Source organism: Xiphophorus maculatus, chromosome 2, assembly GCF_002775205.1.
Source record: "Xiphophorus maculatus strain JP 163 A chromosome 2, X_maculatus-5.0-male, whole genome shotgun sequence".
Lineage (NCBI taxonomy): Eukaryota > Metazoa > Chordata > Actinopteri > Cyprinodontiformes > Poeciliidae > Xiphophorus > Xiphophorus maculatus.
Window position 1 is genome coordinate 15,827,274 of NC_036444.1, and position 26,586 is coordinate 15,853,859.

Consider the following 26,586-nt stretch of genomic DNA (forward strand, 5'->3'; position numbering starts at 1 on the left):
TTTAATTCCACAGCTTCCATCCCTTGTTTTCACATTTCTTTATTTTCTTTCAGTTTAAATGGCTTTTTTATATTCCTGCCCTCTTCTTATTGCCTGTAGCATTGCAGTTGACTTCTATAAGTAGTTTTTTTTTAAAGCCACTTTCCTCTTAACAAGATAACTAGATTAATTTATTTATCAAATGTTTTATTAAAATTCTTACATGTATAAACATCAGTTTTGGGACCCGTTGATTTGTTGAAATGTGGCACGGTTGGCTTTTTAAACCTGCTGCACTCCAAATGGTTGGCATAGTGCTTTAGTTTACAGTTTAAGTGACATTTTTAGATTTGATCTTTTAAGTGCTCTGAGCTGAACTTTAGCAGCAATAGTTTCATTGCATTCACAGCCATGCACCTCCAGCCCAGATCATGTCTACAACTGTGAGGAGGCATCTGGTAGTAACATTAGGTGAAAGTGGGCTGGAGAACGAACAGAAAGCAGGTTATACCTGTGCTTTAAATACCTGTGTATTCCACAGGTGATAGTCAGAGTACAGTTTCTTCATATCTTGAGGGGGCCAGGCTATTTTCTTCTCTCTGCCTGTACTGCACAGAGCATTTTGTACAGCAGGCTAATAAACTCAGTCAGAAGTCGTCTACACCCAAACTAATTCTGTGTTTGGGGAAAGAGATGTTCTTCCCCACTACTTAGACCTGGGCTTTTTAAATCAAACATAAATAAATAAATAAATAAATAAATAAATAAATAAATCAATCATATATTCTTATTCAGGTTGTACAGCCAGTAAAAAAAGAAAAGTGTCGGTATGCAAGGCTTATGTTTATCAATAAAAATAAATATCAACACTAATCTGCCAGCCACATTTTACGTACAAGTGCAGTCTGGGACATGATGCAGTCTCTCTTCTTCAGAGATCTCTCATAGCCTTGGTCTGGACTGCCCTTGGGGACAGATAAGAAAAAAGGCAATAAAAGGCCGATTGAATTTAACGGTGTGACACCACACCGTTAACCTCAGAGTGCCCCGACGCCGCACTGCGTTCCAAAGCATGACAGCTCGAGAGGCTGATGGTTGTGCTGGTTGTAAACCTTCTGACACCATTGCTGTCACTACATTTAAGTCTGACTTGTAAAACCAACGTTGCTTGTGTGAAAAAATGTTTAATGGGATTGGCAAATGCATTTAATTAAATTGCTGCTTAACGTGACCATGTAGAGAATTTTGCCTGAAGATTGGCCCTTACACATAGTGACATAATTTCTGTTGATTTTGATAATTAGGTGATTTAGATGTTATACTATATATAATGCTAAACAAATCTAACACTCTATGATATAAGACTAATTCTCTCAAAGCTGTGTTTTTTCTGTTTCTTGTGCACCTTTGTTTTTCACTTTACTTTCCAGTAATATTCCTGCATTCAGTGCTCTTTTCTGTCTTACCCTTTTTGTAGAGAATGGCATTAGCCATCTACTGGATAAGTGTGAAGTCAGTAAGGCTATACTATGTACTCAGAAGCTATGAATTACTCACAAGCCTTACTTTGCTGAAACAGGCAAGCACCTGTAGTGAAATTTTGATGTTTCACTATGTGAAAAAGGATCCATGATCCACAAGAGAACATTCAGTGGATGATTACTTCATTGAAAACTTAACACAAAGTTGCTCTGTCTCCTGGATGATGAGACCTCTACTCCACTTTCTACAAAAAAAAAAAAAAACTCAACAAAAAAACAACAAAGTTTTGATTTGTTTGAAACTATGCTTTTTTGGATCAGTGTGTATTTCTTTGTCACCTGTCACAGCATGTTAAAAAGTTTAACTGTAAAACGTAGTCTCTGTGTGTATGTACACACACAGTCAGATATTCTGCTGCTAATGAAACATCTGTCTCTCAAGATCAACAGCTGATTCCCTCTGTTCCACGAGTCTGAGACTGCCACAACAACACTTTTAAAAAGTTTTCTGTTCATCCAGATAAAACTTTATCCCTACGATCACCAGGATAGAGACGAAGGGCTGGCGGAAGGATGAGGGGGGTTGAAGTAAGTGTGTCACACTGTGCCTAGGCAAGGTGGCAAAAAACGCGAAGGGAAATTCTTACATTAAAAAAAAAAAACATAAATAAGAGGACGGCATCAACATCTGTGTGGGAACTTCAAACAACCTTTGAAAGGGAAAATGTGATTCCGTTCGGGATTCTCTAGGTTGGTAAACAATTTTTTTCCTCTCAGTTAGTGTGTGTGTGTGTGTGTGTGTGTGCGTGTGCGTGCGCATGTTTGTGTTTGTTGGGAAGGCGGATGCTTTGTAGAGAATGAAGGACTGTCAGAGCTAAGATCCAGCTGGATGACAAGAACATATTGAGAGGAGATGGGGGCTCCAGCTGCTTACAGCACCGTCTAATGATTGGCATGGATGTAATAAAGAGTAAATCCACTCTAGCCATCGCCCATATACTTTTTTAATCACAGTGTTGTCTGCAGTGATTCAGTGGAATCTGCTTGGTCATACATTAGAGGAAAAAAATGTCACTTGAACATCATTTATTCTGTATATTCCTCAGTATTTCCACATGCTGGTTTTCTTTTCTCTGACACTTTCCTGCTTGCCCTTTAAGAATGAAACCACAGCACTTCATATCATTTATTTACTGCTTTTATTCACCAACCAGGTGATCCACAGCCAGATGGTAAATGATTATTTAACTAAAGTAACTACTCATCCTTAAATTATGTTTCAATATTGTAAATAAATAGAATAAACTGCACCTCTTGCATTCTTTGGACAGCTTGCTTAGAAAAAGACCATAAATGTTATGTTTTTTATTACTATTATTTTAATATACATGCCTTAGAGGCAGCTTTGGCTTGATGGGGAGATTAGTCATGTTGTAATCTGAAAGTTGTTGTTTAGATTCCAACTTCCCACCAGGCAGAAAACCCCTATTCTGATAAAAGAAAAAAATAATAGAATTAATGGAGATTCTTGTTTTCAGACCAATTTAAGTAATTATTGTTTTCCTTTATGATTAAATCTTTACATTACATAAACATATGCACACATAAATTTCAGAACAATAAACCCCCAATCAATTGTTTTTTTTACCATTGATTGGTCTTCCTGGACTGAAAACATTTGCTTATTTACTGACCCAATAAAGTCCCCTAGCAACATCAAACTGTGTGCTTTCAGATGGCAAGCTGGTTGCTCTTTGTCTGCATCCACTGCAAGCTCAGAGATTCAACAGCAATGCCCCACTCTTATTTATTCAGTCATTACTCACAAAACAGCAAACAGCAGGCACAAAAAAGACTGATTTACGCAAAGTAGAGTAAAAGGCTTCCATCTTCTGTCTCACAGAAATAGCATGGTATAATTGGAACAGTAACACGCTGCGTCAGTAATAAAAAGGAGAACTTTCAGTATGTTTTTAAATAATTACGTTTGTAAATGTGTTAAACATGTGCATGATGCTTTAACAAGTTTCTGTAATGACAAGGTGCTGTTCAGCAAACTGTCATCAGCTCCCAACAAGGCTTCCAATGAGCCTGCTATGATATTCAGATTTTTTTATAGTCAAAAGGGAAAAACACAGTTAAACTGTAAAATCAGTTGTGTCATTTGTTCTAAATAAATGTGCATCTCCATTAGTTTTTTTCTTTCTTGTTCCTCCCTCCGTGTTGTTGAGAGCGGTAGTGGCCATTTGTATGTGTCAATGTGTGTACAGGTGTTTGTGCTCTGAAGTGGAGCACAGTTCTGCACTGAGGTGATGTTATGTGAAATCCCTGACATTACAAGAGCAGAGAGGTGTTGACTTTCCCGCAACAGTGTTGTCCTTTAAGCAACAGGAGCACCATCGCATGTAACTATCACCTCTGTCTCATGTGTCCTCCCTGTTCAACAATTTTCTTCATCCAAGCTTCATTTGACTTCTTTCGTCTGTGTCCTCCTTTTTCTCGTCTACTTCTGCAACCTTCTGCATCATCCAGCAGCAAGGATGCCATCTTCTCTTGAAGATTCCTGACTCTTTGAATTGGATATTTTCTGAATAATCTGTTATCTAAATATTGCCTACTTCCTAACTATGTAAAAAAATCTGTTTTCTAAGTCCTGCTTCAGATTTTTGCTCATCCGTGCCACTAGAGTGAGATTTCTGCTCTTTCTTATTGTTTTTATTGGTGATATTTCTGTGCACATCTGCAGTAAAACTGTCTGGACAAGATTGCAGTGCCTGCAAAAAGAGAATCTCAGAGAAAGGAAGACAAACTGGTTGTGAACTTTACAGAAAGGGATCCAAATAAGAGAAAAGAGAAAGTAAAATTGAGAAGCAACAAATAGAAAAATGTACAAGACTCAAATATAGAGTGCTCCTTGCAGATTTGAAAAGAATCAGAATAAAATAAGAGGGGAACATTTTTGAAGAATCTCAAGAGGCACTATGCATGTGATAAGGATCCCCCATCTGGCTGGAGTAGGTATTAATACCATCACCCTATCTCACCCCATCTACTGCTTTTTCCTGTCTGGTCTTTGTCTGGTTGATTAAGACTGAACGCGCAGATGCTATGCCCTGTAGGTCAGCTATAATCTCACATTTCCATATGGCCCATGCTGGTTTGTAGATATTTGAATGACAATTTTTATTGCACCTGTAGATGTTGCTGTTTCTTATGATAATTTACACTCTTTTCTTCTTAATCTGTTTGTGTTCCGTCTTTGTTCCTCAATCTCCTATTATCCCTGTCTGCACTGGAATACCGCACCGACTCATTGTTATCAGTCTATTTGCGTCATCAGCTCTGGGCAGAGTTTTTTTTTTTACTGTGTCTGCATGTGTGGGTTTGACCTGAGCTCCACACATCAGGGTTAACATTTTAGGTTCCAGCATCTCTATCCCTTACTGTATTCCTGCAAAGGCCAGGGATTAACACAGAATAGGAAGCAGCAGAACTGATGTCATCGTAGCATTTATGTAAACTTCAGGGCATGCTCTCAAGTAAACACTAGTGACCTTCTTACACATAAATGCTTTCTCCCCAAATACTTCTTCTCAGAGGTGCACTGCACTTCAGTGTCTCTACTACTACTCCTCCTTGCCATAGCAACCATCTCTCGGATCCATCAAGATGTATCAACCCTTCACTTGAACTCAAACATCCCAGAGAACTCTTTGTTGGTGATTCAATCTCTGTATTGCTATTCTGTGGAGACCTCAGATGTCTATCATTATTGTTTGTTTATTATCATTATTCACACGCTGTTGCCTAAAGTGAGCTGAGAAAGTATAGAATTAATTAGAAAAACAACCAAGAGGTCTATGGTAACTCTGGAGGAGATGAAAGGATTCAAAGCTCAGGTGGAAGAAAAGCTCATTAGAAAAGCTCAGATCTGTTGACAGGACAGCTGTTAGTCTTATTTTGTATCTAGTCTTTCTGTGAAAGTGGCAAATCACAGCAGACAAAAGTCCAATTTAGAATTTGCCACAAGTCATGCAGGGAATCATAGTAAAAATCTAGAAGAAAATTGATCAAATGTGATTATAACTGAAATTTGTTGGGTTTTTGGTGAGTAAACGTTGTAGGGACAGGCCTTAAAAGATTTGAAGAGTTTGTATTGGTTGTCACATAAAAAGCCGGAAAAAAAAGAGAAAACATTTTAAAGTCAGACAGTTCAAGGGGTATAAATGTTTTTGGTTAGTTTAGTGGTACCTTAATTTATCCAACAAGGAGAAAGCTACAAGCAGAAAACATTTTGTCCTTGATGGATGAATATATTGTAAGTGTATTGAGTCGTATCCATTTCTCTCTGTGTGACTGTGTTTGGACATTTAATGTCAATGGTCTCTCATAGATGTCTACATTGAAGTTTAATGTGTCACAACAATATGTCATAGAAGCTATGGGAGGATTGTCATTTCTTTCCAGTGTTGTACAGCATGTACTTATATATCTCATGGATGCATCCTATGTGTTCATTGCTACTGTGACAGCTTCATGAGCATTCGTGTTATATATAAGCATCAACATCTTCAGTACAAATGTGTTATTTTCTGCTCCTCTCAACTGAAAGTACAATGTTGGCTTTGTCTGAAATTTGATCACAAATTGCCCGCGCTTGAAGTAAGTGATAATTGCATCCCTTTGTGCAGCAGTAAAGAACTCTTGTATCGACTTCAGACACAGACACAGATCATGCTGTATGTAGAAAGCAGAGGCAGGCAAATGCAGCTATAGAGTCCTCCTCATTAGATGGCCGTATATCGGTGTGAGGCAGCAGGGATGTGAGAGGTGTTGGGCCTGATCAATATGTCTTCAGTCTCACTGACTGTATCATTATCATTTTAATGACCGCAGTATTTTACCCACTGATAGTCTTTGAGATGAGCAGCACCAGAGGTCTCCAAAAGTTCACAGCTGCTATTGTTTAACAGGGGCTGCATTCAGGTGTTAAGTGATGGCTGCTGACATTTTGAAAGCAGCAACCAGCTAATGATGAAAACAATGTTTAATGTTGTAGTTGCTTCAAAATTGCCAGTTTTATTTTGTGTATTCTGTCATCAAACGTTTATTCTGAAATGAATTTGTTCAAAACAACTTTTGGTTTTGCACATTAAATGAAAGAAATTATTTTCTGGCTGACACGTTAGTATATTCTACACTCTAATAGCTAAGATGACCCTCTTTTGCTGAAATACTGTCTTGTGACCATTGACTGGTCTCTGTAACTTGTATGAGGAAAGTTTTGCACACTTCTCACTTTCGTCTGTGGGGTGTCTGATGGGTTACTTGTATGTCCAGCCCATTTCTATTCCCCTCACACCATCCCAAAGAGATCAAGATCTCTGCATTGTCTCTGCCCAGGATTTTCAATGTAAAGCTTTACAGGTTCTTGATGGTTTATTTGTGTTCTGTTGTCATCTTGCAGGGTCACATTCAGCTCTAATATTTTTTGCAGAGGTTTTCACATTTCCCTCAACTCAGCCTCTAATAGACTGCAAAATGTATGGAGCATTCTCTTATGGTGAGCTGCCCAGTTACTGCAGAGGCAAAACCTTCTCAAACCATTGAATACCAATTTGTGTTCATAACCATTGGTATGGGTTTATTTTCTTGGAAAATTAATTTTGGTTTATTCCAAATATTTCACCTGTTAATATCCAAATCATAAAGTTTTAGAATCAACTGTCCAAAAATATCATTCAAATGGTGTGTGTATGGGTATATCTATTTTACTTTTTATGCAATATTTAACTTAGAATACCGGACCTTTCTGGTCTCCATGTAAATGGATTTCTTTCTTTTTTTAATGTTACAGTGTACAGTAGTTGTATTAATTTATTTTATCAGTCTAATTCCATAAACCTACAAGTATCAAGGCAGCATTCATCCAAATGCAAAGTAATGATGATTATCATCTATTGAATTTTATCACTGGTTTTGGAGATTAATTCATCCAAACTACTGAAACTCACCTGCCTTTGTGGTTAACAGAATAAAAATAAGTTTATACAAACCCCTTCATTTAACTCAAATTTAAAAAAATCAGAAAGGTTTAGAGATTAAATAATTTTTCTATTAGTGTCTTTGAAAACTTTTTTTAAGGGGAGAAGATAATGTGATCATCTATAAAAGGGATGTTAATGTCTTGTGTTGCATTTGTGTGTTTGCACGTACCTCAGGGTCTCCACATGTTTCATCTCACAAGGCCCCTTATATGGCTCAGGCTGCCTTCTACGGTGGCCGACAGGTGCAAATGCGCAGCAAAAGAGAAAACATGCAAACAAAAAAGAAGACACCCCCGAATGAAATGCAGCAAATAAAAAGAGAGACGCAAACACCCCCGAATGAAATGCAGCAAATAAAAAGAGAGACGCAAACACCCCCGAATGAAATGCAGCAAACAAAAAGTGTTGAAAACGGAAGTGCTCCAGACCACTAGGGGGAGTCAAAGAAAATAGTATTCATTTCTATGGGACCAGATGCAAGATTCAGAGAAAGAAATTTGAAAGAAAGTAAAGGTATCTCTCTGAATCTTGCATCTGGAAAGTGTGATTATTGTGAGAAGTCTGAAACAATAGAGCATGTTATTTTAGAGTGTTGTAAGTATGAAGAAGAGAGAAGATGCATGCTGAGAGAGTGTGTAGGTATTAAAGAAAGGTTTAATTTAATAGAATTTTTGAGGAGAGATTTCGGGAGTAGACATATTCAAATAATTATTCGGTATCTTAAAAAAACAAAGCTATTTCATAGGATATGAGTAGAGCAAGTTGGGTGTGAATGTGTAAAGAATATCAAAGAGGGGTATATAAAGTTATAAGCAAGTTGGATAATATAAGCAGGTGTGTATGTGTGGGGGTATGTTTAATCAGGAGTTAATGGAGGGAAAAGGTAGAAAGTGAAAGTTTATAGACCATCTCGAACCACACTCCATACTGGTAAGTGGCGGTAATGCTACTGTAAGTTTGTTGCCAACCGCCAATAAATACCAAGAAGAAGAAGAAGAAGAATCTTGCATCTGGTCCCATAGAAATGAATACTATTTTCTTTGACTCCCCCTAGTGGTCTGGAGCACTTCCGTTTTCAACACTTTTTGTTTGCTGCATTTCATTCGGGGGTGTTTGCGTCTCTCTTTTTGTTTGCTGCATTTCATTCGGGGGTGTTTGCGTCTCTCTTTTTGTTTGCTGCATTTCATTCGGGGGTGTTTGCGTCTCTCTTTTTATTTGCTGCATTTCATTCGGGGGTGTTTGCGTCTCTCTTTTTATTTGCTGCATTTCATTCGGGGGTGTCTTCTTTTTTGTTTGCATGTTTTCTCTTTTGCTGCGCATTTGCACCTGTCGGCCACCGTAGCCTTCAGAGTAAAAGCTCCCTGAAGGTGTCGGACTAATGTGTCTGCATTTGCGTTGGAAATGCATAGACCTGATACTGTGATGTCTACTGTGCCTTTCTTCCCTTTTCTGTCTTCAATTCTGTGTTTTCAATTTACTTTTCTGCTCCGCCAACATACTTGTCCAGCTTCCTCCTTTTTTCCACTTCCAGTTTTATCTTGTTTCACTTGCCATCTTGGCAGAGTTTTCCCTTCGGCTTTGTGAAGACATCTCGCTCTCAGATCACTTTTTTTATTCAGTGAAAGGCCAGGTGAAATGGACCCTCACTGAATGGCTCTGATATTCTGCTGCGTTTGCTTTCATTTGGCCATTCTCGGCGTGTGTGTGTGTGTGTGTCCTTTCTCTATGCAGCTACACGTTTTGTACAAGGCAATGTTCCAAGCTCCTGTGACGTAAACCCAGTCTCTGAGAAAGTAGGCAATTTTGACATTGGATTGTGGCCAGAATTGCTTTCATTTTTAGTCAGCAGTGAGTTGTTACACTCCACTACACATGTGTGCACATTCTCCATGCGCGCTCACGTATGCATAAAACTATGCAGAATCATTGACAATTACATATGCTGTGGTTTTTTCCAACCAAGTCAATTTCCTGCTTTGGCTACTTTACCAAGAATTATTTTAGTGGTTGATATTTTTTGCAATAAAAGAGTCATTCTTTATTATGGTTCGTTATGTATTAAGAGGTCTTGGTAAAAAAAAAAAAAAAAAGGTCTCAAAGAATAAAAAAATTATAAAAAGGAGTGTGTTGGAGATATTAGTTTGATTATCCTAGTTTTAGTGATGTATAACTTTAACTTTTAACTTTAGCAGATGTGGAAATATTAGAATGATCATGATTGTTTTGAGTAGGCCTCAATTTAGGTTAGATTTAGATTTATGATTTAATCAATATAAATATAATCTGATCAGTAGAACATTTTTCTTAGACATAATGAGCACGATTTGATTAAAATTAGTGTAATCAGTAGTTTTCTATATTAAAATCACAGTCTTAACAAGTGTGTAAGTCATATATTAATCCGAAAATGTTTTAGTACATTATAATATTATAATGTTGAGTGCAACAGATGTTTTGGTATTGAAACTGTTCGTGTTTGTTTTAATATTAGATAAAACGTGTGCCAATTTTTATAATCAAAATCTGCTGTTTGATGCACTGGGTCAGAGGAGAGGTCAGGAGAGCTCTGTGCGGTTCAGGAACCAGTTTGAGGCAGTGGGTGCTAAGTGGACCAAGTTAAACATCACCTTAAAGTTGGAAAGGTTAAAATGGACAGAGGGATTCTGCCTTTGGAAGAGAATATATATTCCCCTGACATACAGCTGAGATGCAGACGTGGCTCTGAACAATGAGCTAGTTGCTGCTGAGGCATTGATTTAGCCAGAAGAGTGGCTCAATTTATCCTCCACCCTGACAGTGGTGTCAACAACATCACCGGTGGCTGCCGGGGTGATTACCAGTGCTTTACTCCCACCATCCACACTTTGTTGTATATTCAGCTCTTCTACACAGTGCACTCTCTCCAGCCTTTTCATTGTCATATATCCCTCCTCCTGGGACCTGCATTGGTCTGATATACCAGACTCTTATGCACAACAAGGACTGCTGCTGGAAATCCTCTACGGTGGTTCCAGTTAGTTTTTTGTCTATCCTTGCTAGAATTAAACAACAACAAAAAACAAACAAACAATGGTGCCAATTATCAACAAGCAGTATAAATAGCATCTAAGTCTGGATTGATTTTATGTCAAACTAAACCACACTTTCCTGATCTTTTATAATCAGAATCTGGTGAGCACGTGAAAGCTGCAACCTCAATTACCGGTTTTGGTTAGACACAAGTGGCATCCTGTGCAGTCTTCTACATCTGTAGCTCATCTGGTTAGAGATAGTATTCTGAATATATTGGTTTTGTTGAGTGGTAATCTGAACGACTGTTTCTTTTTTATTTGAAACCGATTTGCATATTGTCTTCTGGCCTCTGACATCAACGAGGCATTTTCACCCACACAATTGCTGCTAACTAGATTTATTTTCCTACCCTTCAGACAATTTTTTGTAAACCCAAGGGCTAGTTGTACATGATAATCTCTGTAGATCAGCTCTTTCTGAAATATTTGGACCGACCCCGCTGGCATCAACAACAAAACTACATTCAAAATCACTGAAATCCCTTCTCCACTTTGATGCTCGGTTTGAACTTCAGCAAGTAGCCTATGGCATCACATTTCTGCCAAAAACTCAAGGAGCTTATTAAGTAATCACAACAGAGCATATATTAACTGAGAGAGCATGGCTCTGATTGCATTTCTCTTTTGTCGTGGGCCCATAATAGCAACCTAGTGCCTGCTGCAGTAGTAGCAGCAGTTTTTACGCTCTCACCAGAAAAATGCACTCCTCTCTGTATGTGGTGGATGTATTTCTCTGTTAAGGGTGGCAACTCCTGTGATTGATCTTATTGGCTAGATTTTCAGCTCAAAACTAGTGACAGCCACAATGAAATTTGGTTTAATAGAAGAAGAGGAGGAGAAGGTGGAAAAGGATAAACACAAATGACAAGGCATGGAAATATAGGGGAAACAATAAAAAAAAAACTCTTTTTCTTAATCTTATTCTTCTTTTATGCTTTGAATTCCCACTATATTCTTCTCCTATTCTGCCTTACTGGCTATCACTTGTTTTTAGCTAAAAATACAGCCAATCAGAAGAGTTACCAGCCCCAGCTGACAAACGCTCAATAAACAGGGTGGGTGTAATTTAAATGCTGTGGGCAGAGCATGTTTTACCGCTCTGGGTGCCCACAAATAAATGTGAATGCGGCTGCGATCAAAGCCAGGTGCTTTTTTGATTCATATATGTGCTGCTGTGAATGCTTAATAAGCTCTTCTGGTTTTTGGCAGGATTGTGACTCCTTACTCATCTTTACCACATCTAGATACCCAAATGTATTGTGCAGCTATTATGTAACTGCTTGATTTGCTATTTACATTAATAGGCAATTAAACAGGTGCACATATTAAAGTGGTCAGTAGGTATGAATACTAAGTGATTCAGGATCATTAGCTGCTTTTTTATATGTTGAATTAGAGAAATGTCTTTGCCAATCCTTTATCAAAGATTATTGTCAGATCTCATTACGATCTACTAACTTAACATTTGCAGCAATGAGTCTTTAACCCACTCTGCAATTTGAGTAAGTAGCTTTAAGGTAAACTGCACAATAAGAGTAGCTTGAACTTTTATTCTGAATGGTTTTTGTTCTATGCTTGTGGAGGACTTCAACTACACAACAAAAAGCTTTCAAAAGAGAATGAAGAGCACAGATAGAAGTTAAAGAAGTACTGCAAGTATTCTTTAACCTGTTGACTGTTGGATGGCTAAAATGTGTGTAATATTGCTGCACAGCAGGACGCTGCCCCAACAAACCCACTACAGTAATATTGCTTTGTCTACATTGGTACAAGAAATCATTTGCTAACTGGTTGGTGTGGTTTTTGTCCCCCCCCCCCTTTTTTTTCTACTGTTACACCCAATGTTTTCCCTATACATCGAACAAAGGTAAATTTAACATCATTTTATACCGGAAGGAATTGAGTTTTTGTTTGATCTGGTCACTTTCCACTGTGGAAAATTTCTATGTGTGTGTGCCCAAACCTCCTTCTCTGCCCCCAAAGCGGGTAGACGGCTCCCTCTCTCGGCAATTAAACTTCAATCAACAAATGAAGATGCGGTGACACGTTGAATTACAGCCAACATCCTCTTCCATACACAAGCCTATCTCTGCCAGCCATGGATTAGCTTGCAAATTAAGGCGCTGAAGAAGAGAAAATTTGAGTTGCTTGATAAGAGCCAAATAACATCCTGCTATTGTCTTGATCCGCTGTTGCAACTTGGATCCAGCTTCCTGATTTCACTTGAAGTGGGCAAATAAATTTACTTGTGTATTTCCTGGCTGGACTTTGACCATCCATTTCAATCTGCTTTCTGATGAGTTACCAAGGCAGGCTGATTAAAACTCATCTCACTGAAGTCTTTTCCGGCTTGATCTGGGGCTTATAATGAAGATGTTGCACAGACAACCAAAAGCTGTTAATTAATGAAATAACTCCAGTCAAATCATAGATGAGGAAGGCTTGATTAATTGCATCTCTTCTTTTTTTTTTTTTTTTTTTTTTTGGCCCACACAGTTGGTCCGCTTGCAGAGCATTCCTGTGTTCTGTTCACTTGTGTCAGTGTGTAAAATAAAAAGAACCGAAAGTGCACATTTATCTGCACATTATGTGCTATTTATGCATTGCTTTCTGTGGTTAGAGCGTGAGTTTACAATATTACCCAGTCAGGTGTTTAATAATTTATATGCTGATGCTGTGGGTTACCTAACACATGATAGGCAGGCAGCGTGCAGCTCTTTGAGGAGTGTCTAGGGCTCCTTTTAAAGCAAAGACTGTCAAAGTTCCCGCCAAGGCATTTCATTTGGCTTCTTTCTCCCAGGAGGAATGTGTCGCTTCGTGTTTAGCAAACACATACCATCAGAAAGTGCCATTGCCATAGAAACTTGTTTTATAATAATAATAATAATAGTTGTGGTTAACTCGTCACATTCTGGCAAGTTCAAGTATGTGTTTACAGTTTTGTGCTGCACATTCAGTTCATGTGTTTGCGCACATGTTTGTCCCATCTTCAGCTTCTGCATTGGGGCTTGGTGTGGCTAATTAAAAGAATCCTACTTGCATTATTCATGTGTCTGTAATTATACATTCCTTTTGCTGATCCACAGCCAGAGACATTAAATATAGATCTGAGTCTCTGTGCCCCACCCTTCTAGGCCCCATTTTCTCTCTGTGTGTTTTGACTAGGCTCTCTCAGCATCTCTCTGTGTATCTGTCCTTATGAGTGTGTTTCCATCTCCCTGTCACCAGCCTCACTGTTGAAGCCCTCTTTTTGTTCTTTCCTTCGCCCCTCTCATCTCCTCCGCAGAGTCCTCGTTCTGATGTTCCTGTTTGGGATTCAGGCAGAACATTCGCCTGACAGCGTCTGTCCCTCTCGGATCTGTGGGCTGACCTCAAGTCACATCAGGCCAGATTGCAAATATGAGTATTAAAAATTGGCGATGACATGTCCACGGAGAGATTTAGCTGAGAAGACCTTTTGCCATCTCTGATCAATGTAGCGACAACAATTTCTCCTGAACAATAAATTCTCTACATAAAAAACCTCAAGTCCAAATTGGAAGGAGGGATGAAGGCATGTTGCACCTCAATATCTTTCTTGCAGAGAAAAGTAAATCATTCAAAACATTCAGTGCCATTTTCAATGCTTAGTTCAATGTTTACTTACCGGCCTTGTTGATGGAAGTGAATCTTTGAGGCTCCTGACTTCCAGCATGCAGAGATTTTGTGAATATATCCTTTCACATATTTACATTTTGATGAGGATCATGAAGAAAGTAGGATTTTCTTTTTTACAACTAAGTGCATCATTTAGAACTTGTCACCTAAGGGTGACGCTCACAGTTGTTTCAATATGTGTTCCAGAGTATGACAAATGAATAACTGCCTTGAAACCAGAACTTCATTACTTCAAATCACTTTTCACTTTTGTTAGTTAATGCTACAATCTGTGTATCACTGTCATGTGCACTGTGAATAAATTCCACATCCTTGTATGTACATTGACTCATGACATAGATGAGATATTTGAAAGCTGAGATGCTTGCAGACTCGAACATTACTAATTCCTTATGTTTCTGTATACAAAGAAGAAGCAGCTGGATGAGAATTGGTACCAATGTGGAAGCAGAAGCATGAATATGCTTAGATGCAGAAATCTTGTTTTATCTCTATTTTGATATATTGGGTGATTTATTTGTGGTTTGATTTGATTATTACAAGAAACAATAACTATGACTTCAATGTATTTGTTTACTTAAGGACAGATGTGTAATGGAGCACGCAGTTAATTGGGTAATATGAGTGATTTTACCACATCAGGCTTTTTATTTCTATTTTAGTAAGACTATTTTGAATTAATGGATTTCATACTTAAATACAATTTCTGGTTACTCTACCCACCTCAGCTCACTTTACTGGATGACAAAATAATGACTTAAGCTGTTCATCATCCATGTGAGAACTTGGTTAAAAAGCATTTAACCAGCTTTTCACCAAACCTGGTTAAATTACATGATTCAGTTCTACTCAAAGCACCAGAACATGGACATGATGTAATATTTTGTCTGCATGATTACATCATTTCCCCAAATTGCACTAACCAAGTACTCAGTACTTAAGTAGCCCTTTTTTCCAGAATCCCTTTTTACTCTTGAATAATTTTTTGGATAAATTTTTGTCTACTTTAGTAAAAATGTATTGAAATAGTGCTACTCTTGAGTACTGCTTCAACCCCCTACTAATATAGCATTCATGTGTTCTCATTTAAATTCTCCATTGTTTGGCTTTACATGTGTTCAGCTGGATCACTGCAGTTATGTTAAACAGCGGATGATGCTGCAGGTACAATGTACCTACATTCAACTGCTGGTAGAAGAAGAGTCAATAGAGGAAGTGCATTCCTTATAAATCTCTAACCACAAAGGTCCGCCTCGAAAGGGTAACATTTTAGTCATTTTTACAAGTCTATCAAAGATTTAATGATAATTATTAACTTTGTGTTTTTATTCATATGTGCATGTGCTGCTATGCTTCCGGACTCTACGTCACTGCACTTCCTGTTTGGTGATCGCTACTCTGGGACTGTTAAAGGAAATGGGGATGCGTGTGACTAGGCTAAAAGCCTAAACCAGGCCATGTTTCACAATACAGCCCGCATGAATGTACAGGTCGTTATGTGCACTGAGAGAAAGGGCAACTATAAATCATGTCTGCCTTTGTCTTTTGGTTTAATCTCACATTTTTAAACACTAGGTGGCTTGACCTTTTAATCACCTGGGGTGCCCAATTAGGTTCCAAAGGTGACTAATGCTACGCTGGCCGGATATTTAGCTCTGCCCAGTTTTTGCCCTGTGTTTTGTCTTTTCTTCTTCTTTCTTGTGCTGCAGAAAGACAAGAGTACAAGGCTACTTTTATAAGAGTAGCCTCTTGTTTCTGACAGGAATTAGTACTGCTTAGACTTTGGCTCAGTTAATATTTGATTCATTATTCATAGAAGGGAGAAAACTTATTTTGTTCCATGGGAGCAAGTTGACTTTTTCTGTCTTTTTTTTAACCTCAATGGAATCATTATCTGAAAACTGCTTTTTTCTATAAATTATAACTATCTTTCAATGATATCAAAATTTGTTGATTTGAAGTGTGACAAAAATGCAAAATCGGAAGAAATCTGTAAGTTTTTATCCTATTTACCAAGAGTTTGGGTGAGATTCACATGGTGGTGACTTCAGCAGAAGCCAATAACAATTTTAATGACACTATGCAACTTGTTATATATATTTGAAATATCTAAACTGCTGAAGGTTTACGTTCCTGCGTTTTGATCAGGGAAATCTCTTATGAAGGAGCTGTGGGGGAAATATATTATTTTACACAAGCTAAATAAACTGTTTCTTTATGCATGCGTCAGTGCGCATCCCTTCTCGCTTCAGCACTCCAGGGCTAAACTGTTCTTCCTGCTTTTGAAGATGCTTGCTTTACTGACGTTGTTGTTGTTGCTTTGGCTCACAGCAGTTACTGGGGAATTCAATCTGGGAAGACTAACGTCATGACTGACTGAAAATGTTAAGTGTGGAGGAGCAGAGGAAACTGTATTCTGGGAAATGAGATGAAAAAAGCAGTTTGAGGGGTTGAATCTGCTGAGTAGTGAGTTCATAGTGTTCTATCCTACATGACTGCGCTAATTTCTTGTACTTATTAAAATGATGACACAAATAACAATGAAAGTCCCCAAAATGCATTTTACATTAAAGAAGACAGGTTTGTGTTGTTAAACATACCTTGAGAACAATTTTATTAAATCTGTGCAATAAAACCAGTAGCAGTAGCAGCATCTCAGTAGGTTAGAATTTCACCACAACTAACTTATTTTGGTAATTTCATTTTAAAAAATGAAGCTCATGTTATATTACACAAACAGTCATATAATTCAAGCATACTTTTTGGTGATTGTGGCTTTCAGTCAGTTAAAGGGAAAATAAACAAACTTTAAGGAATAAAAATACTGAGATCTTAGGCTATACCAAAAAGTTTATCCATGTACTTTTACACACATGTGCCCTTGGATTGCTTTTGCCCAAACTGCATTAATGCAGCATGTCATGGAGCCTCTGCTGAGATGTCAAGGAAACCCTGGTTGCTTTAATAGCAGCATTCAGAATATCTGTACAATAATTGTCGACTTACCCTTGTTTTCAGAATACTCCATAGATTATGTATATGGTATTGTGAAGCAAAGAGTGGTTGAGATCCAGGGATGCCATGGTCATTATAGCAGGTGTTGGTACTGTTGACATTGTGGACAAATAAATATATGGTTCAGGCTTTTTCCTTCCGAAGCATGAGGAAGCACAGCAAGCCCCATAGCTTAAAAGTAGGGCAGCACTGGTGTCAGAGTTTGAGTTCAGCTGACTGTTAAGGTTCAAAGTTGTTGCTTTTAGAAAAATATGGCCGTGTTCTTTAAGGTTTCTGTGTTATTTTGTTTTATTACTTTTGCATGCGTCTTGTGAAGAGCTCAAATGAAATGGTGTTTACAGCAGTGTGTACAGGCAGATCAGTTGCTCGGCGATCTGGCTCTGGTCTGCTCACTCGTTCCCATACACTTACTCTTTCAGGCTGAATACAGAAGTGATTCCATGGAAATAACACAGGGACTGCTCCTTTATTTACCATCCATCTCCCCCAGTAGTTTTAGGCTGAAGAAGTTGATCCGGAGTGAAGTGAAGGCTGCAAACTTTGTTGTGCAGCGTTAGCTTTAATTTGTCACGACAAATTTTTACAAGCCACCATCTTCTTAATTCAGGATCGTTTGGAAATCCATGAAAACCTAAAAGCCCATTATATTTGGGAAAACAACAATGTTCATGGTTTTGCTTTATTTGCTTCTGAAATACGACTTTGTCTTTTCTAGCTGTCATGGTAACTCAAAGCAGAAGCAAGAAAGCCGCATTTCGCTCATGCGGATGTGACGTCAGCGGTGTATGTGCAAAGAGCCCATTGAAGTTAAAGTTGAAACAATGCTAAGTTAAATTCTGTATTTGATTTATAAGTCTTGTAATTCTAATTTTTGATGCTTAGGCCAGTTAGTATACAGCTAAAAGCAGTAGAGCTCTAAAACAGTTGATTTGTCCAGTTTGACACACTATGCCTTGGTTGTCTTCATCTAAGTGAAGGATGGAAATGTGAAAAAGGTAATGTGTGAAGTTAATTATTACTTGTGGGAAAAGTAAACAAGACAATGGTAATGTTAAACATTAATACTGTACACTGTAAAAGGTTTGTTAACAAATAAAGAAAAAAACGCAATCTGGATGCTAAAGGCAGCGCTTCGATCGTCATTGCTGATTTCTATTTTATTATCCTTCAGATTGTGCTCATCACTGTTATAGCAGTCCTGACACTCAGGACCTGTAACAATCACATGACTTCCCAAACTATGAATGACTGGGAAAACTTTCCTTCAAGAGTATTTAATGCATCAGTTGTAGCCCATATTCTGGTTGTGTGTGTGTGGGGGGGGGGGGGACCCTTGAAGCACTGAGTCAAGCTGTAGTCAACACTGTAAATTTAACCCAAACTCTTGAATGGACTTTGCTTTACAATCCTTTCCAGGCTGTGGGTATCCTTTCTTTTATTCAACTCTACTGTATATGCTTAAATGCAACTCTGTGAACAGCTAGCATCAGTGGATGTTTGCTGGACAGCTGTGAAGTCAGCAGTCTTACCTGTGATTGTATAAGAGGGGATCACCCTTTCCTTTCTTGCAGCTCCACGGTCAAATCGGTTCTTTTATTTTCATGAGGTCTTGAGAGTCTTGACTCATTTATAAAGTAGCTCATTTTCACATGTACTTTTGCTCAAGTCTTGTTAAGTATTTTGTCTTTAATTATCTGTCTCGTTTAGTTTTTGCACTTTGTATCATTAATCATATTTAAATTTTTATACTTTGTCTTACCTTTGAATGTGCCATGAAAAAGAACATTTCATAGCAAAATGTTATGGGACACAATCTTTGGGGAAACTGAATTCTGGGTTTTCATAATTATCAAAACAAAATTTAACAAAATAAATAGTTAAATAAAAAGTTTAAATGTTTTGGTTATACTATTGAAAGAAAATATCTTCAGTTATATTTTCCTTTTTGGTTACATCTGTACATAAATGAGATATGTTACACTGTTGGGATTCCTGATGGGATAGAATCCCTTTTCTTGCCGTGCTGCAGGGGATTCCCACATCCTGCTCCATGGGCTTTTCGTATGGTTGGAGAGAGCAGCAGGAATAAGCCCTGGCACCATACTGGATTTCCTGTCGAATGCTGAATCCAGTGCAGAGCGGTAGTCCTGACGTAGAGCATTCAGGGTTAGAGAGCAGAAATGGAAAGCAGATCACAGATCTGCGCCTAAGGGCAATGAGCTTCTCAGAGCCACCGCCTCAGGGAGAGAAAGCTAAGCCAGCATAAGCTACTACCATCTGCCAGCAGTGGTTTAGCACCTTTGAAAGTTGGAGAGGTGTGAAAATGAGAGCATTTCTTTCTGATCCTTTGTTCTCCTGATGTTGGTTTGGTTTCCATATAGAAATTAATCTAGTAAGGATCCTTTAAAACGCAATCATGCTGGACCATGTGTGTTTTTGTGGTCAGCAGTTGGAGACTACAGAAGTTTTGCAACTTGCTCCTGCTCGGAAAATGAAAATCATGAGATGGCTTAATCTATCTTCTGAGGTGATCTACATTCTTCCTTTTTGTGGTCTGACGAATTACAGCTGCAGTAGGTAACTTTTTGTTTCCCAAAAATATATTTTTTACATTTGTTAAAACTGTGTTCATCACATGACAAAAGAATATGAAACGGGCAATATGTGGCTAAAAAAAAATAAAAAGAAAAAATCAAGCACCATTGGATTATCTCAGTGGTCCTATTGCCATATGCAGAAATGTGCTACTTCCGGGCAGAAACAACTAATCAGTCAGGAAGAATGTCTTAGCACTGTCAATCATGCTGCTCATATCCTGCTTCTGCACAGAACACACTGTCATTCAGGCACAAGGTTGCCATTGTGCTGCAGCTGTGCTAATGGTGGAGAGATAACATAATGTTACAGGAAAACTAACAATTTGAGTTCAGTACAAACTCTGCTGCGGTGGAGGAGATATGGAGGGAGGACTTTAGTGTAGCACAGAACAAAGAGGGAAGGACCTATAAGTTGTGCTTGTTAAACTTTCCAGTCAGTCCATGGTTTTCTCAGAACTCGCTACTGCAGCTTTAAGAAGTAGGCAAATGAAAACACAACAATGAAGGCATATTAGTAGCACGTACGAGTAGGCAATCAGTTAGGAAAAAGAAATCTTAGCATTTGACCACATGTTAAGTATTTCTCAAAAATACTCTTATGTAAAATAATAGGATGGGGTTGTTTTATGGAGATTATTTATACTGTTGACCTATTGCACCCTAACCCTTCCTACAAAAGGAAGGGTTAGAGTCCATACACAACCAAAAAACAGGGAAGTTATGCTCAGTTAAGTCAATTAGATAGTATCATTGTTCAAGAAGTTACGAGTAGATGCTGTTGCCACAAATAAACTGTAGGACCCTCTTGGGATACTTTTCAGGACAGCATGTTCAGCAGTGATGCTCTTCCATGAATCAAAATAACTTATGAAGACACAGCAAAGTGGGCCGAGAAGCCCATTAAAAAATCAGTGGTGGCACATGGCACTGTGGTGTAGAGGAAGAGATCCACTGGAATAATATGTTTTACTTTATGACTTCTTCAGTACAATGTTTGAACTTTATGCATGTTTTAGTACCAATTTCGCTCTGCAACTTATGAGAAAAGTAAAAAAATAAATCTTTATTATTGTAATAAATTTTAAAGTTCTTTAGTCTTTGAATGTGCTGAGCTCAGCGTTTGATAAAGCATTTTCAGTCACCCCTAACATGTCAAAAGCTGCAGAGGGGTGATTGAAACCAGGACTTTGCAGCAATGAAGCACCACTTTTACAACTTTGATGCTATGAGCCATAGAGCAATGTTCTCCCTGTCTCTTCCACCAGCATTCCTTCACATTACATCATTAATCACAGGGAGATAAAAAATTGCAGAGCTGGGACAACAGCTGGTGGTAAGTCAGTGGTAACCTTTTGGTGTTATTGATTTTGGAGAGGGCCAAAGAGTGAAAGACATCAATATACACTGGCACACGCCATAAACTTCATAGCACAGCAGCCTGCTGTTTTCCATACACTTGCTGCTTCTCCATTATGTAACCATACTAGTTCATAATTTACCTATCGTTAGTCCTGGACTTGTTTTAATTTGGACATTTCCCATTTTGGCTAAATTTATTCATGTTTTATAACTCTTGGATCTTAATCAGATGTTATTACCGTAGCTGGAATATGAGGAACCCTGTGTTTCAGTGGTTGAAATAAAATTGGAGCATTACATCGAAGCTGCCTCACTGACGTTTTTTCTCAGTGAGCAGGTTTGATACATTATACAACTGATTGTACACATAATACAGGTCAGCAAAAAAAAAAAAAAATAGTTTTAGCTTGATGGACAACCAGTAGAGCTCCAAACCATACAGTAGAGATTGGATATTTCTCAAAATAATTTTAAACAGTAATAAGAGATTGATGTTATAATGTTTCATAGAAGTACAATGGCCCTAAAAAATACTGTGAAGTAATTTAGGAGTAAAATATTCTGTAGTTGCTATTTTGATTTGATAGTGAGCTAAAATGGCAATTACCTGCACCTAATAATTTCTAAAATGGAAACTGAAAGACAAAAATGACATCTTTAAGCTTTAAAACATGCTACTCACTTGCATATAGACATTGAGATTACAGACAACTTTGATAAGATTATGTTCCCTTATGTATCAGCCAAAGTTTTGCATTTAAACCTACAAGGTCAGACATTTTACCTGTTGACTCCAAAAAGATCCAGATGAAACCCGAGTGTTACCGAGAGCTTTCCATATACGTATATAGTCTTTGTAGCAACCACTCCCATGTCTGCTTACCAATTTGTCATCCAGAGCTGCAGTATTCCAGTGAGATTAGCTCTCAATCCCACCTCCCCATCTCAAAAGGGAAAACACTTCCATCAATTATTCTTTTTATAAAGTGCCAGATTTGTCATGCAAATTCCTAGTTTGAACATTGTTAAGCTATTTTATTGTATCCATTTAATTTTTAAGGCATACTGTTTATGTATTTTCTGTCTCAAAGCAACCTTAGATCTTCCATTATTGTGCTCCAAACTTCCTTGTAGCTCACAAAGTGATTGTAAAATCATAATGTGCTGTGTTCCCTGTGCACGTTTTTGTCTTCCTTAATGTGCCCTCAGCTCAAGAAAAGCCTGGCTCTGTCAAAAGATGGATAGTGAGGCAAACAATTCTGTTAACTTTTCAGGCATTTGCAGATATATTTTCTCTTTTAATGTGTTTATTATGACTCATGAGCTTCTCTATAGCAGCCATTAACATATGATTATCGTCTCAAAGCTAATAGCTTTGTCTGTTGTTCTCTTCTTCCTAAATCTTGTCTTTTTCCCCATCTTTAATGTTCCTTTCTTTACTGTTTCCTTCCTTTTTTCTGTCGTTTTCTCTCGTGCTTTCTCTCTTCTGTGTGACTCCACATTCTGCCCTGCAGCTCTTCAACCTCCCAGATTGAAGCCTTACTCCCACACAATGCTCTCCATTATTGCTTAATTATCTGTGGCCTGCCATTTGAATAATGTGCAATCTCTTAATCTCTTTAACATTTGCTTTTGCTTGCTGTTATTTTTATTTCCTTCTAACTTTCTCTTGTTTTGTGATGTCTAAGAATCATCAGAAAACTTCTTTACACCACTCCATGTTTCACTTCCTCCTTAGAGCCAATTGACTCACTAGTTAGTTCATAAGACTGTAAAAAAGACACAACTTAAAGTGTAAATAACCCCCCTCAGAAAGCATAACTCCACCCCTGGCAAATTTTGAAAAATTCCAGCAAAGTCAGCGGAGTCGAGAGACCCAGCTGAGTGTGGGGATGAGCGAAGGGGTGAGTCAGGGTGTGATCAGGACGAAAGAAACACTGTTGTCAACTTATCCACTTTATCGCTATATTTAAAAATTTTAAGACACTTCTAGTGACATTTTTCAAAACAACTGGTGATAAATCTAGCATCTCTTTTTCTGTGCTGTTGGAGACTTTTATGGCAAAAACTTTCTGCAGCTCAGCTGCAGGCAGCATGTCAGTCCTGAGTGAGCAGCCATTAGCCGCTATCAGCATATTTTGCTTCCTATTTTGTTTTTTTTAAGTAAAGTGTATTTCAGCTACATTGTAGATCTGTTCAACACTATACCTTCGCTAATAGTCAGAGCAGAGGAGACCTATTCTACTACATATCTGCGTTGAAAATAAACCACACATTTGTAAAGCTAAGTAACGCTATCGATCAATGCTCGCCAGTTACTATGCCAATGCTCAGAACAACCCCTTGACTCACCACCTGGCGGGGACAAAGAAGTGGGGAGGGAGCGCTGTGCTTTTATACCCAAATTGATGAAGTTATAACAAACCGCAACGCTGCAACTTGAGGACAATTGAACTGTGTAAGAACCGTTTGACAGGAAAGACCAGGACAGTTTTTAGACCAAATAATGGCGACTCAAAAGAATTGCACAAAAGTGCCAAAATTCACACAAAACATAAAGATAAACTATTTAGATAGTTTATCTGTAAAAACGTTGATTTGGGGGCGAGTTTCACTTTGAGAGTTTGGTAGTTGCAGCTTTGGTTGGTAAGATGTAGCAAAGTGTCATTTTTGACTAAAGCCAAAGACATAAAATTAACAATAACCACTGCACAAGCTCATTGCAGCCATTTCTCTCTCTCTCTCCGAATATATATGTGCCTGTTTAATAAACTGTAGCTTACCTTTCAACTTAAAAATGAATAGACAAATCTATTAAAGAAAAAAAATCTCAAATTAACAGAGCTAGATATACAATTAAATAAATATAGTATAGTATGGCAGTTTAAAAATATTAAGGCCTTTAGAAATAATTATTTTTCAGAATTAATTCAATTCTGTATTTTTACTTTAAATTCTTTGTGAGATATATCAAATTATTACCTTTATAGTCTTCTGTTCTCTGAAGCACAGTGGCACCATAGGATAATCTATTAAAAGCATGAACTGACATGTGTTTATATGGGTGCATTTGTTTCAGTTTGTTAAAAGTTATCTGATTGAATTTTTTGAAATGTGTATGTGTCTGCATGGTCCCTGCAGAAAATCAATTGGAGCTTTTCTCATGGCTCCTCCCGTATCAAATGCACACGCTGCTTTATTCCAGTGAAAATGTGCTCATTGCAGTCTCCCTGTCTGTTGTCTTCACTGTTTGTGACTGATCATTTACCTGAAGCAACAGTACCTAGGGACATTAAGTAAAATAGAGTAGCAAAAGTGCTTTTGTGTTCAGTAGAAAACCACAAGATTTGTTTGAGATATGGGGATTATTTGTAAATGTATTCCTAGTAGAACATCAAACACGCAAATGTATTTTCTTGTGTTGTTTTTTTTAAGTAAAGTATTATTATTTCAGCTACATTGTAGAAATATGCCATCGTAATCCACTTCCCTCGACTTTATGCAATTTTGTTTTAGTGTAATAGTTAATAATGAGTACATGGCCATTGCTTTTTAAAGCTGTTTGTACTCAATTTAAATTACAATTGTTTTCCATTGGTTTGGTACATTACAGAAATCAATAGCAGACAATAAACACTCACTCACTGCTTTTATGAGTCAAATAAAACTTAGAAGGGCAGTTCAAGTAACTGTGTTCACTCCAGAAGTCATTATGGTCATTTTGAACAAGAGTTTACAAGCCATTTTACATGTTTCTGATCAATACACTTATTAGTCTTAGCAAAAATATAACAATAATTTTCATCACAATGCTATTTAATCTGCATGTTTGTAGATCCAATCACCCTTTTGTTTACCGAGTAACTTTCTACATGCATTTTACACAACCAGCTTGTTCATTGTTGCCATGTTTTTGCCTCAAATTAGAGAATAGACATCGTATTATTCGGAATTTCACATTAATGGCCTTATTGTCTTTACTCTTTTCACAGGGTTGGTAAAGCTTGGAATTCACTGTGTGACATGCCAGAAGGTTGCCATAAAGATCGTCAACCGCGAGAAGCTCAGCGAGTCGGTACTAATGAAGGTAAAGTTCCAGACTTAAGATTTATGGTTTTAAAATCTTAACCCAGTCGAATATTTTTGCATTTTTATTCTGCATTAGGTTTTGTGTTACATTAAAGAAACAGTTTTCAAAAGGTCTCATTGTTTTTTTGTTGTTTTTAAACAAATTATTTTGTATCACAGATCAACTTTTAATCCTTTCTCCCATGGTATGTCTTGTTCTTTTTATAAATATTTTTTTTTCTTCTGTTGTCACAAATCTTAAACTGCTGCATAATAATGACATATGTTTTAAGTCTAGTGTACAGGAAAGTCAAGCTGATACACACTTTGATATGTATTTCTAGAAAATGAGTGGGGTGTGTTGAAATGACATGCAGCACTGAACAAAAGTATTTTAAATGAGATCTTGTATCGATTCCTGAGTGACAATGTAGTTTTCTGAACTGTGCTTTCTGTCACTTTTAGATTTACTCACCGCTTTACAAGTTCAGTTTACCTCTGTTCATAAAAAAAACAAGAGTTTAAGATTGATTCATCCTCAGCAGCTCGTCATATGCGAAGCAGTCTTGATAAAGTTGTTTTCAAATTCGACAGTCACTCGTGTGTTCAATTTTGTTGGAAAAGGGTCAAGCAAACTAAACCTCCACTCCCACTCATAAAAATCCCATTTTATTAAAGGATTTATAGTGAGCTACTTGAAATGTAACTGCTATTAAAGTCTCAGTGCACATCACCTGCACAGTGCCTTGGTAGCTCAGATTTCATTTCACTGTAAAAATACTTTTTTTTTTCTTGCCAATCTTTGCTAGATACTCAACCTTACTTTATGAGTGAACAGCCAGATTTAGTTGCAAGCTGGTCACTGAATTGCTGTTTCTAAAAATGACTGTAGCACTTCTTGCAGCAGATACACTGCATGACACCTATGTGTGTTGTGCACACATATAGTGTGCACACAGATTGAAAAAAAAGTCTGCGGCATCTCCAGCCTTCACCTGAATAGCATATCAGGCAATTTTTTGTCTTGTTCATTGTGAAAGAGATTCACTGCTATACAACACTTAAAAACAAAATAAAGTTGGGCTCTTTGCAATGCCTCTCCATAGACATATACAGGCAGATGTAAAAAGTTAGAATATTATAAAGGTTATATGGTATATTGATTTCTTACACATTAAATCAAATATTTCAAGTGTTTATTTTCTTGTCATTTTGATTATTTTAGCTCACATATAGTGAAATACAGGTAAATATTGGTGCTAAAATGTGAATAATATTTTTTTGTCTTTATTTAAATAAGGTAACTTTTTTA

General features: G+C 37.6%; 1 protein-coding gene across 3 annotated transcripts in view; it reads left to right on the forward strand.

The window, feature by feature from the left end:
* LOC102218042 (serine/threonine-protein kinase BRSK2) overlaps window positions 1-26,586 on the forward strand; it is a 181,927-nt gene that overhangs the window by 84,082 nt on the left and 71,259 nt on the right. For all 3 annotated transcript variants that reach the window (XM_023325900.1, XM_023325910.1, XM_023325905.1), the window contains exon 2: window positions 25,199-25,293. In XM_023325900.1, the coding sequence (XP_023181668.1) occupies window positions 25,199-25,293 (95 nt within the window). The remainder of the gene's footprint in view (window positions 1-25,198; window positions 25,294-26,586) is intronic.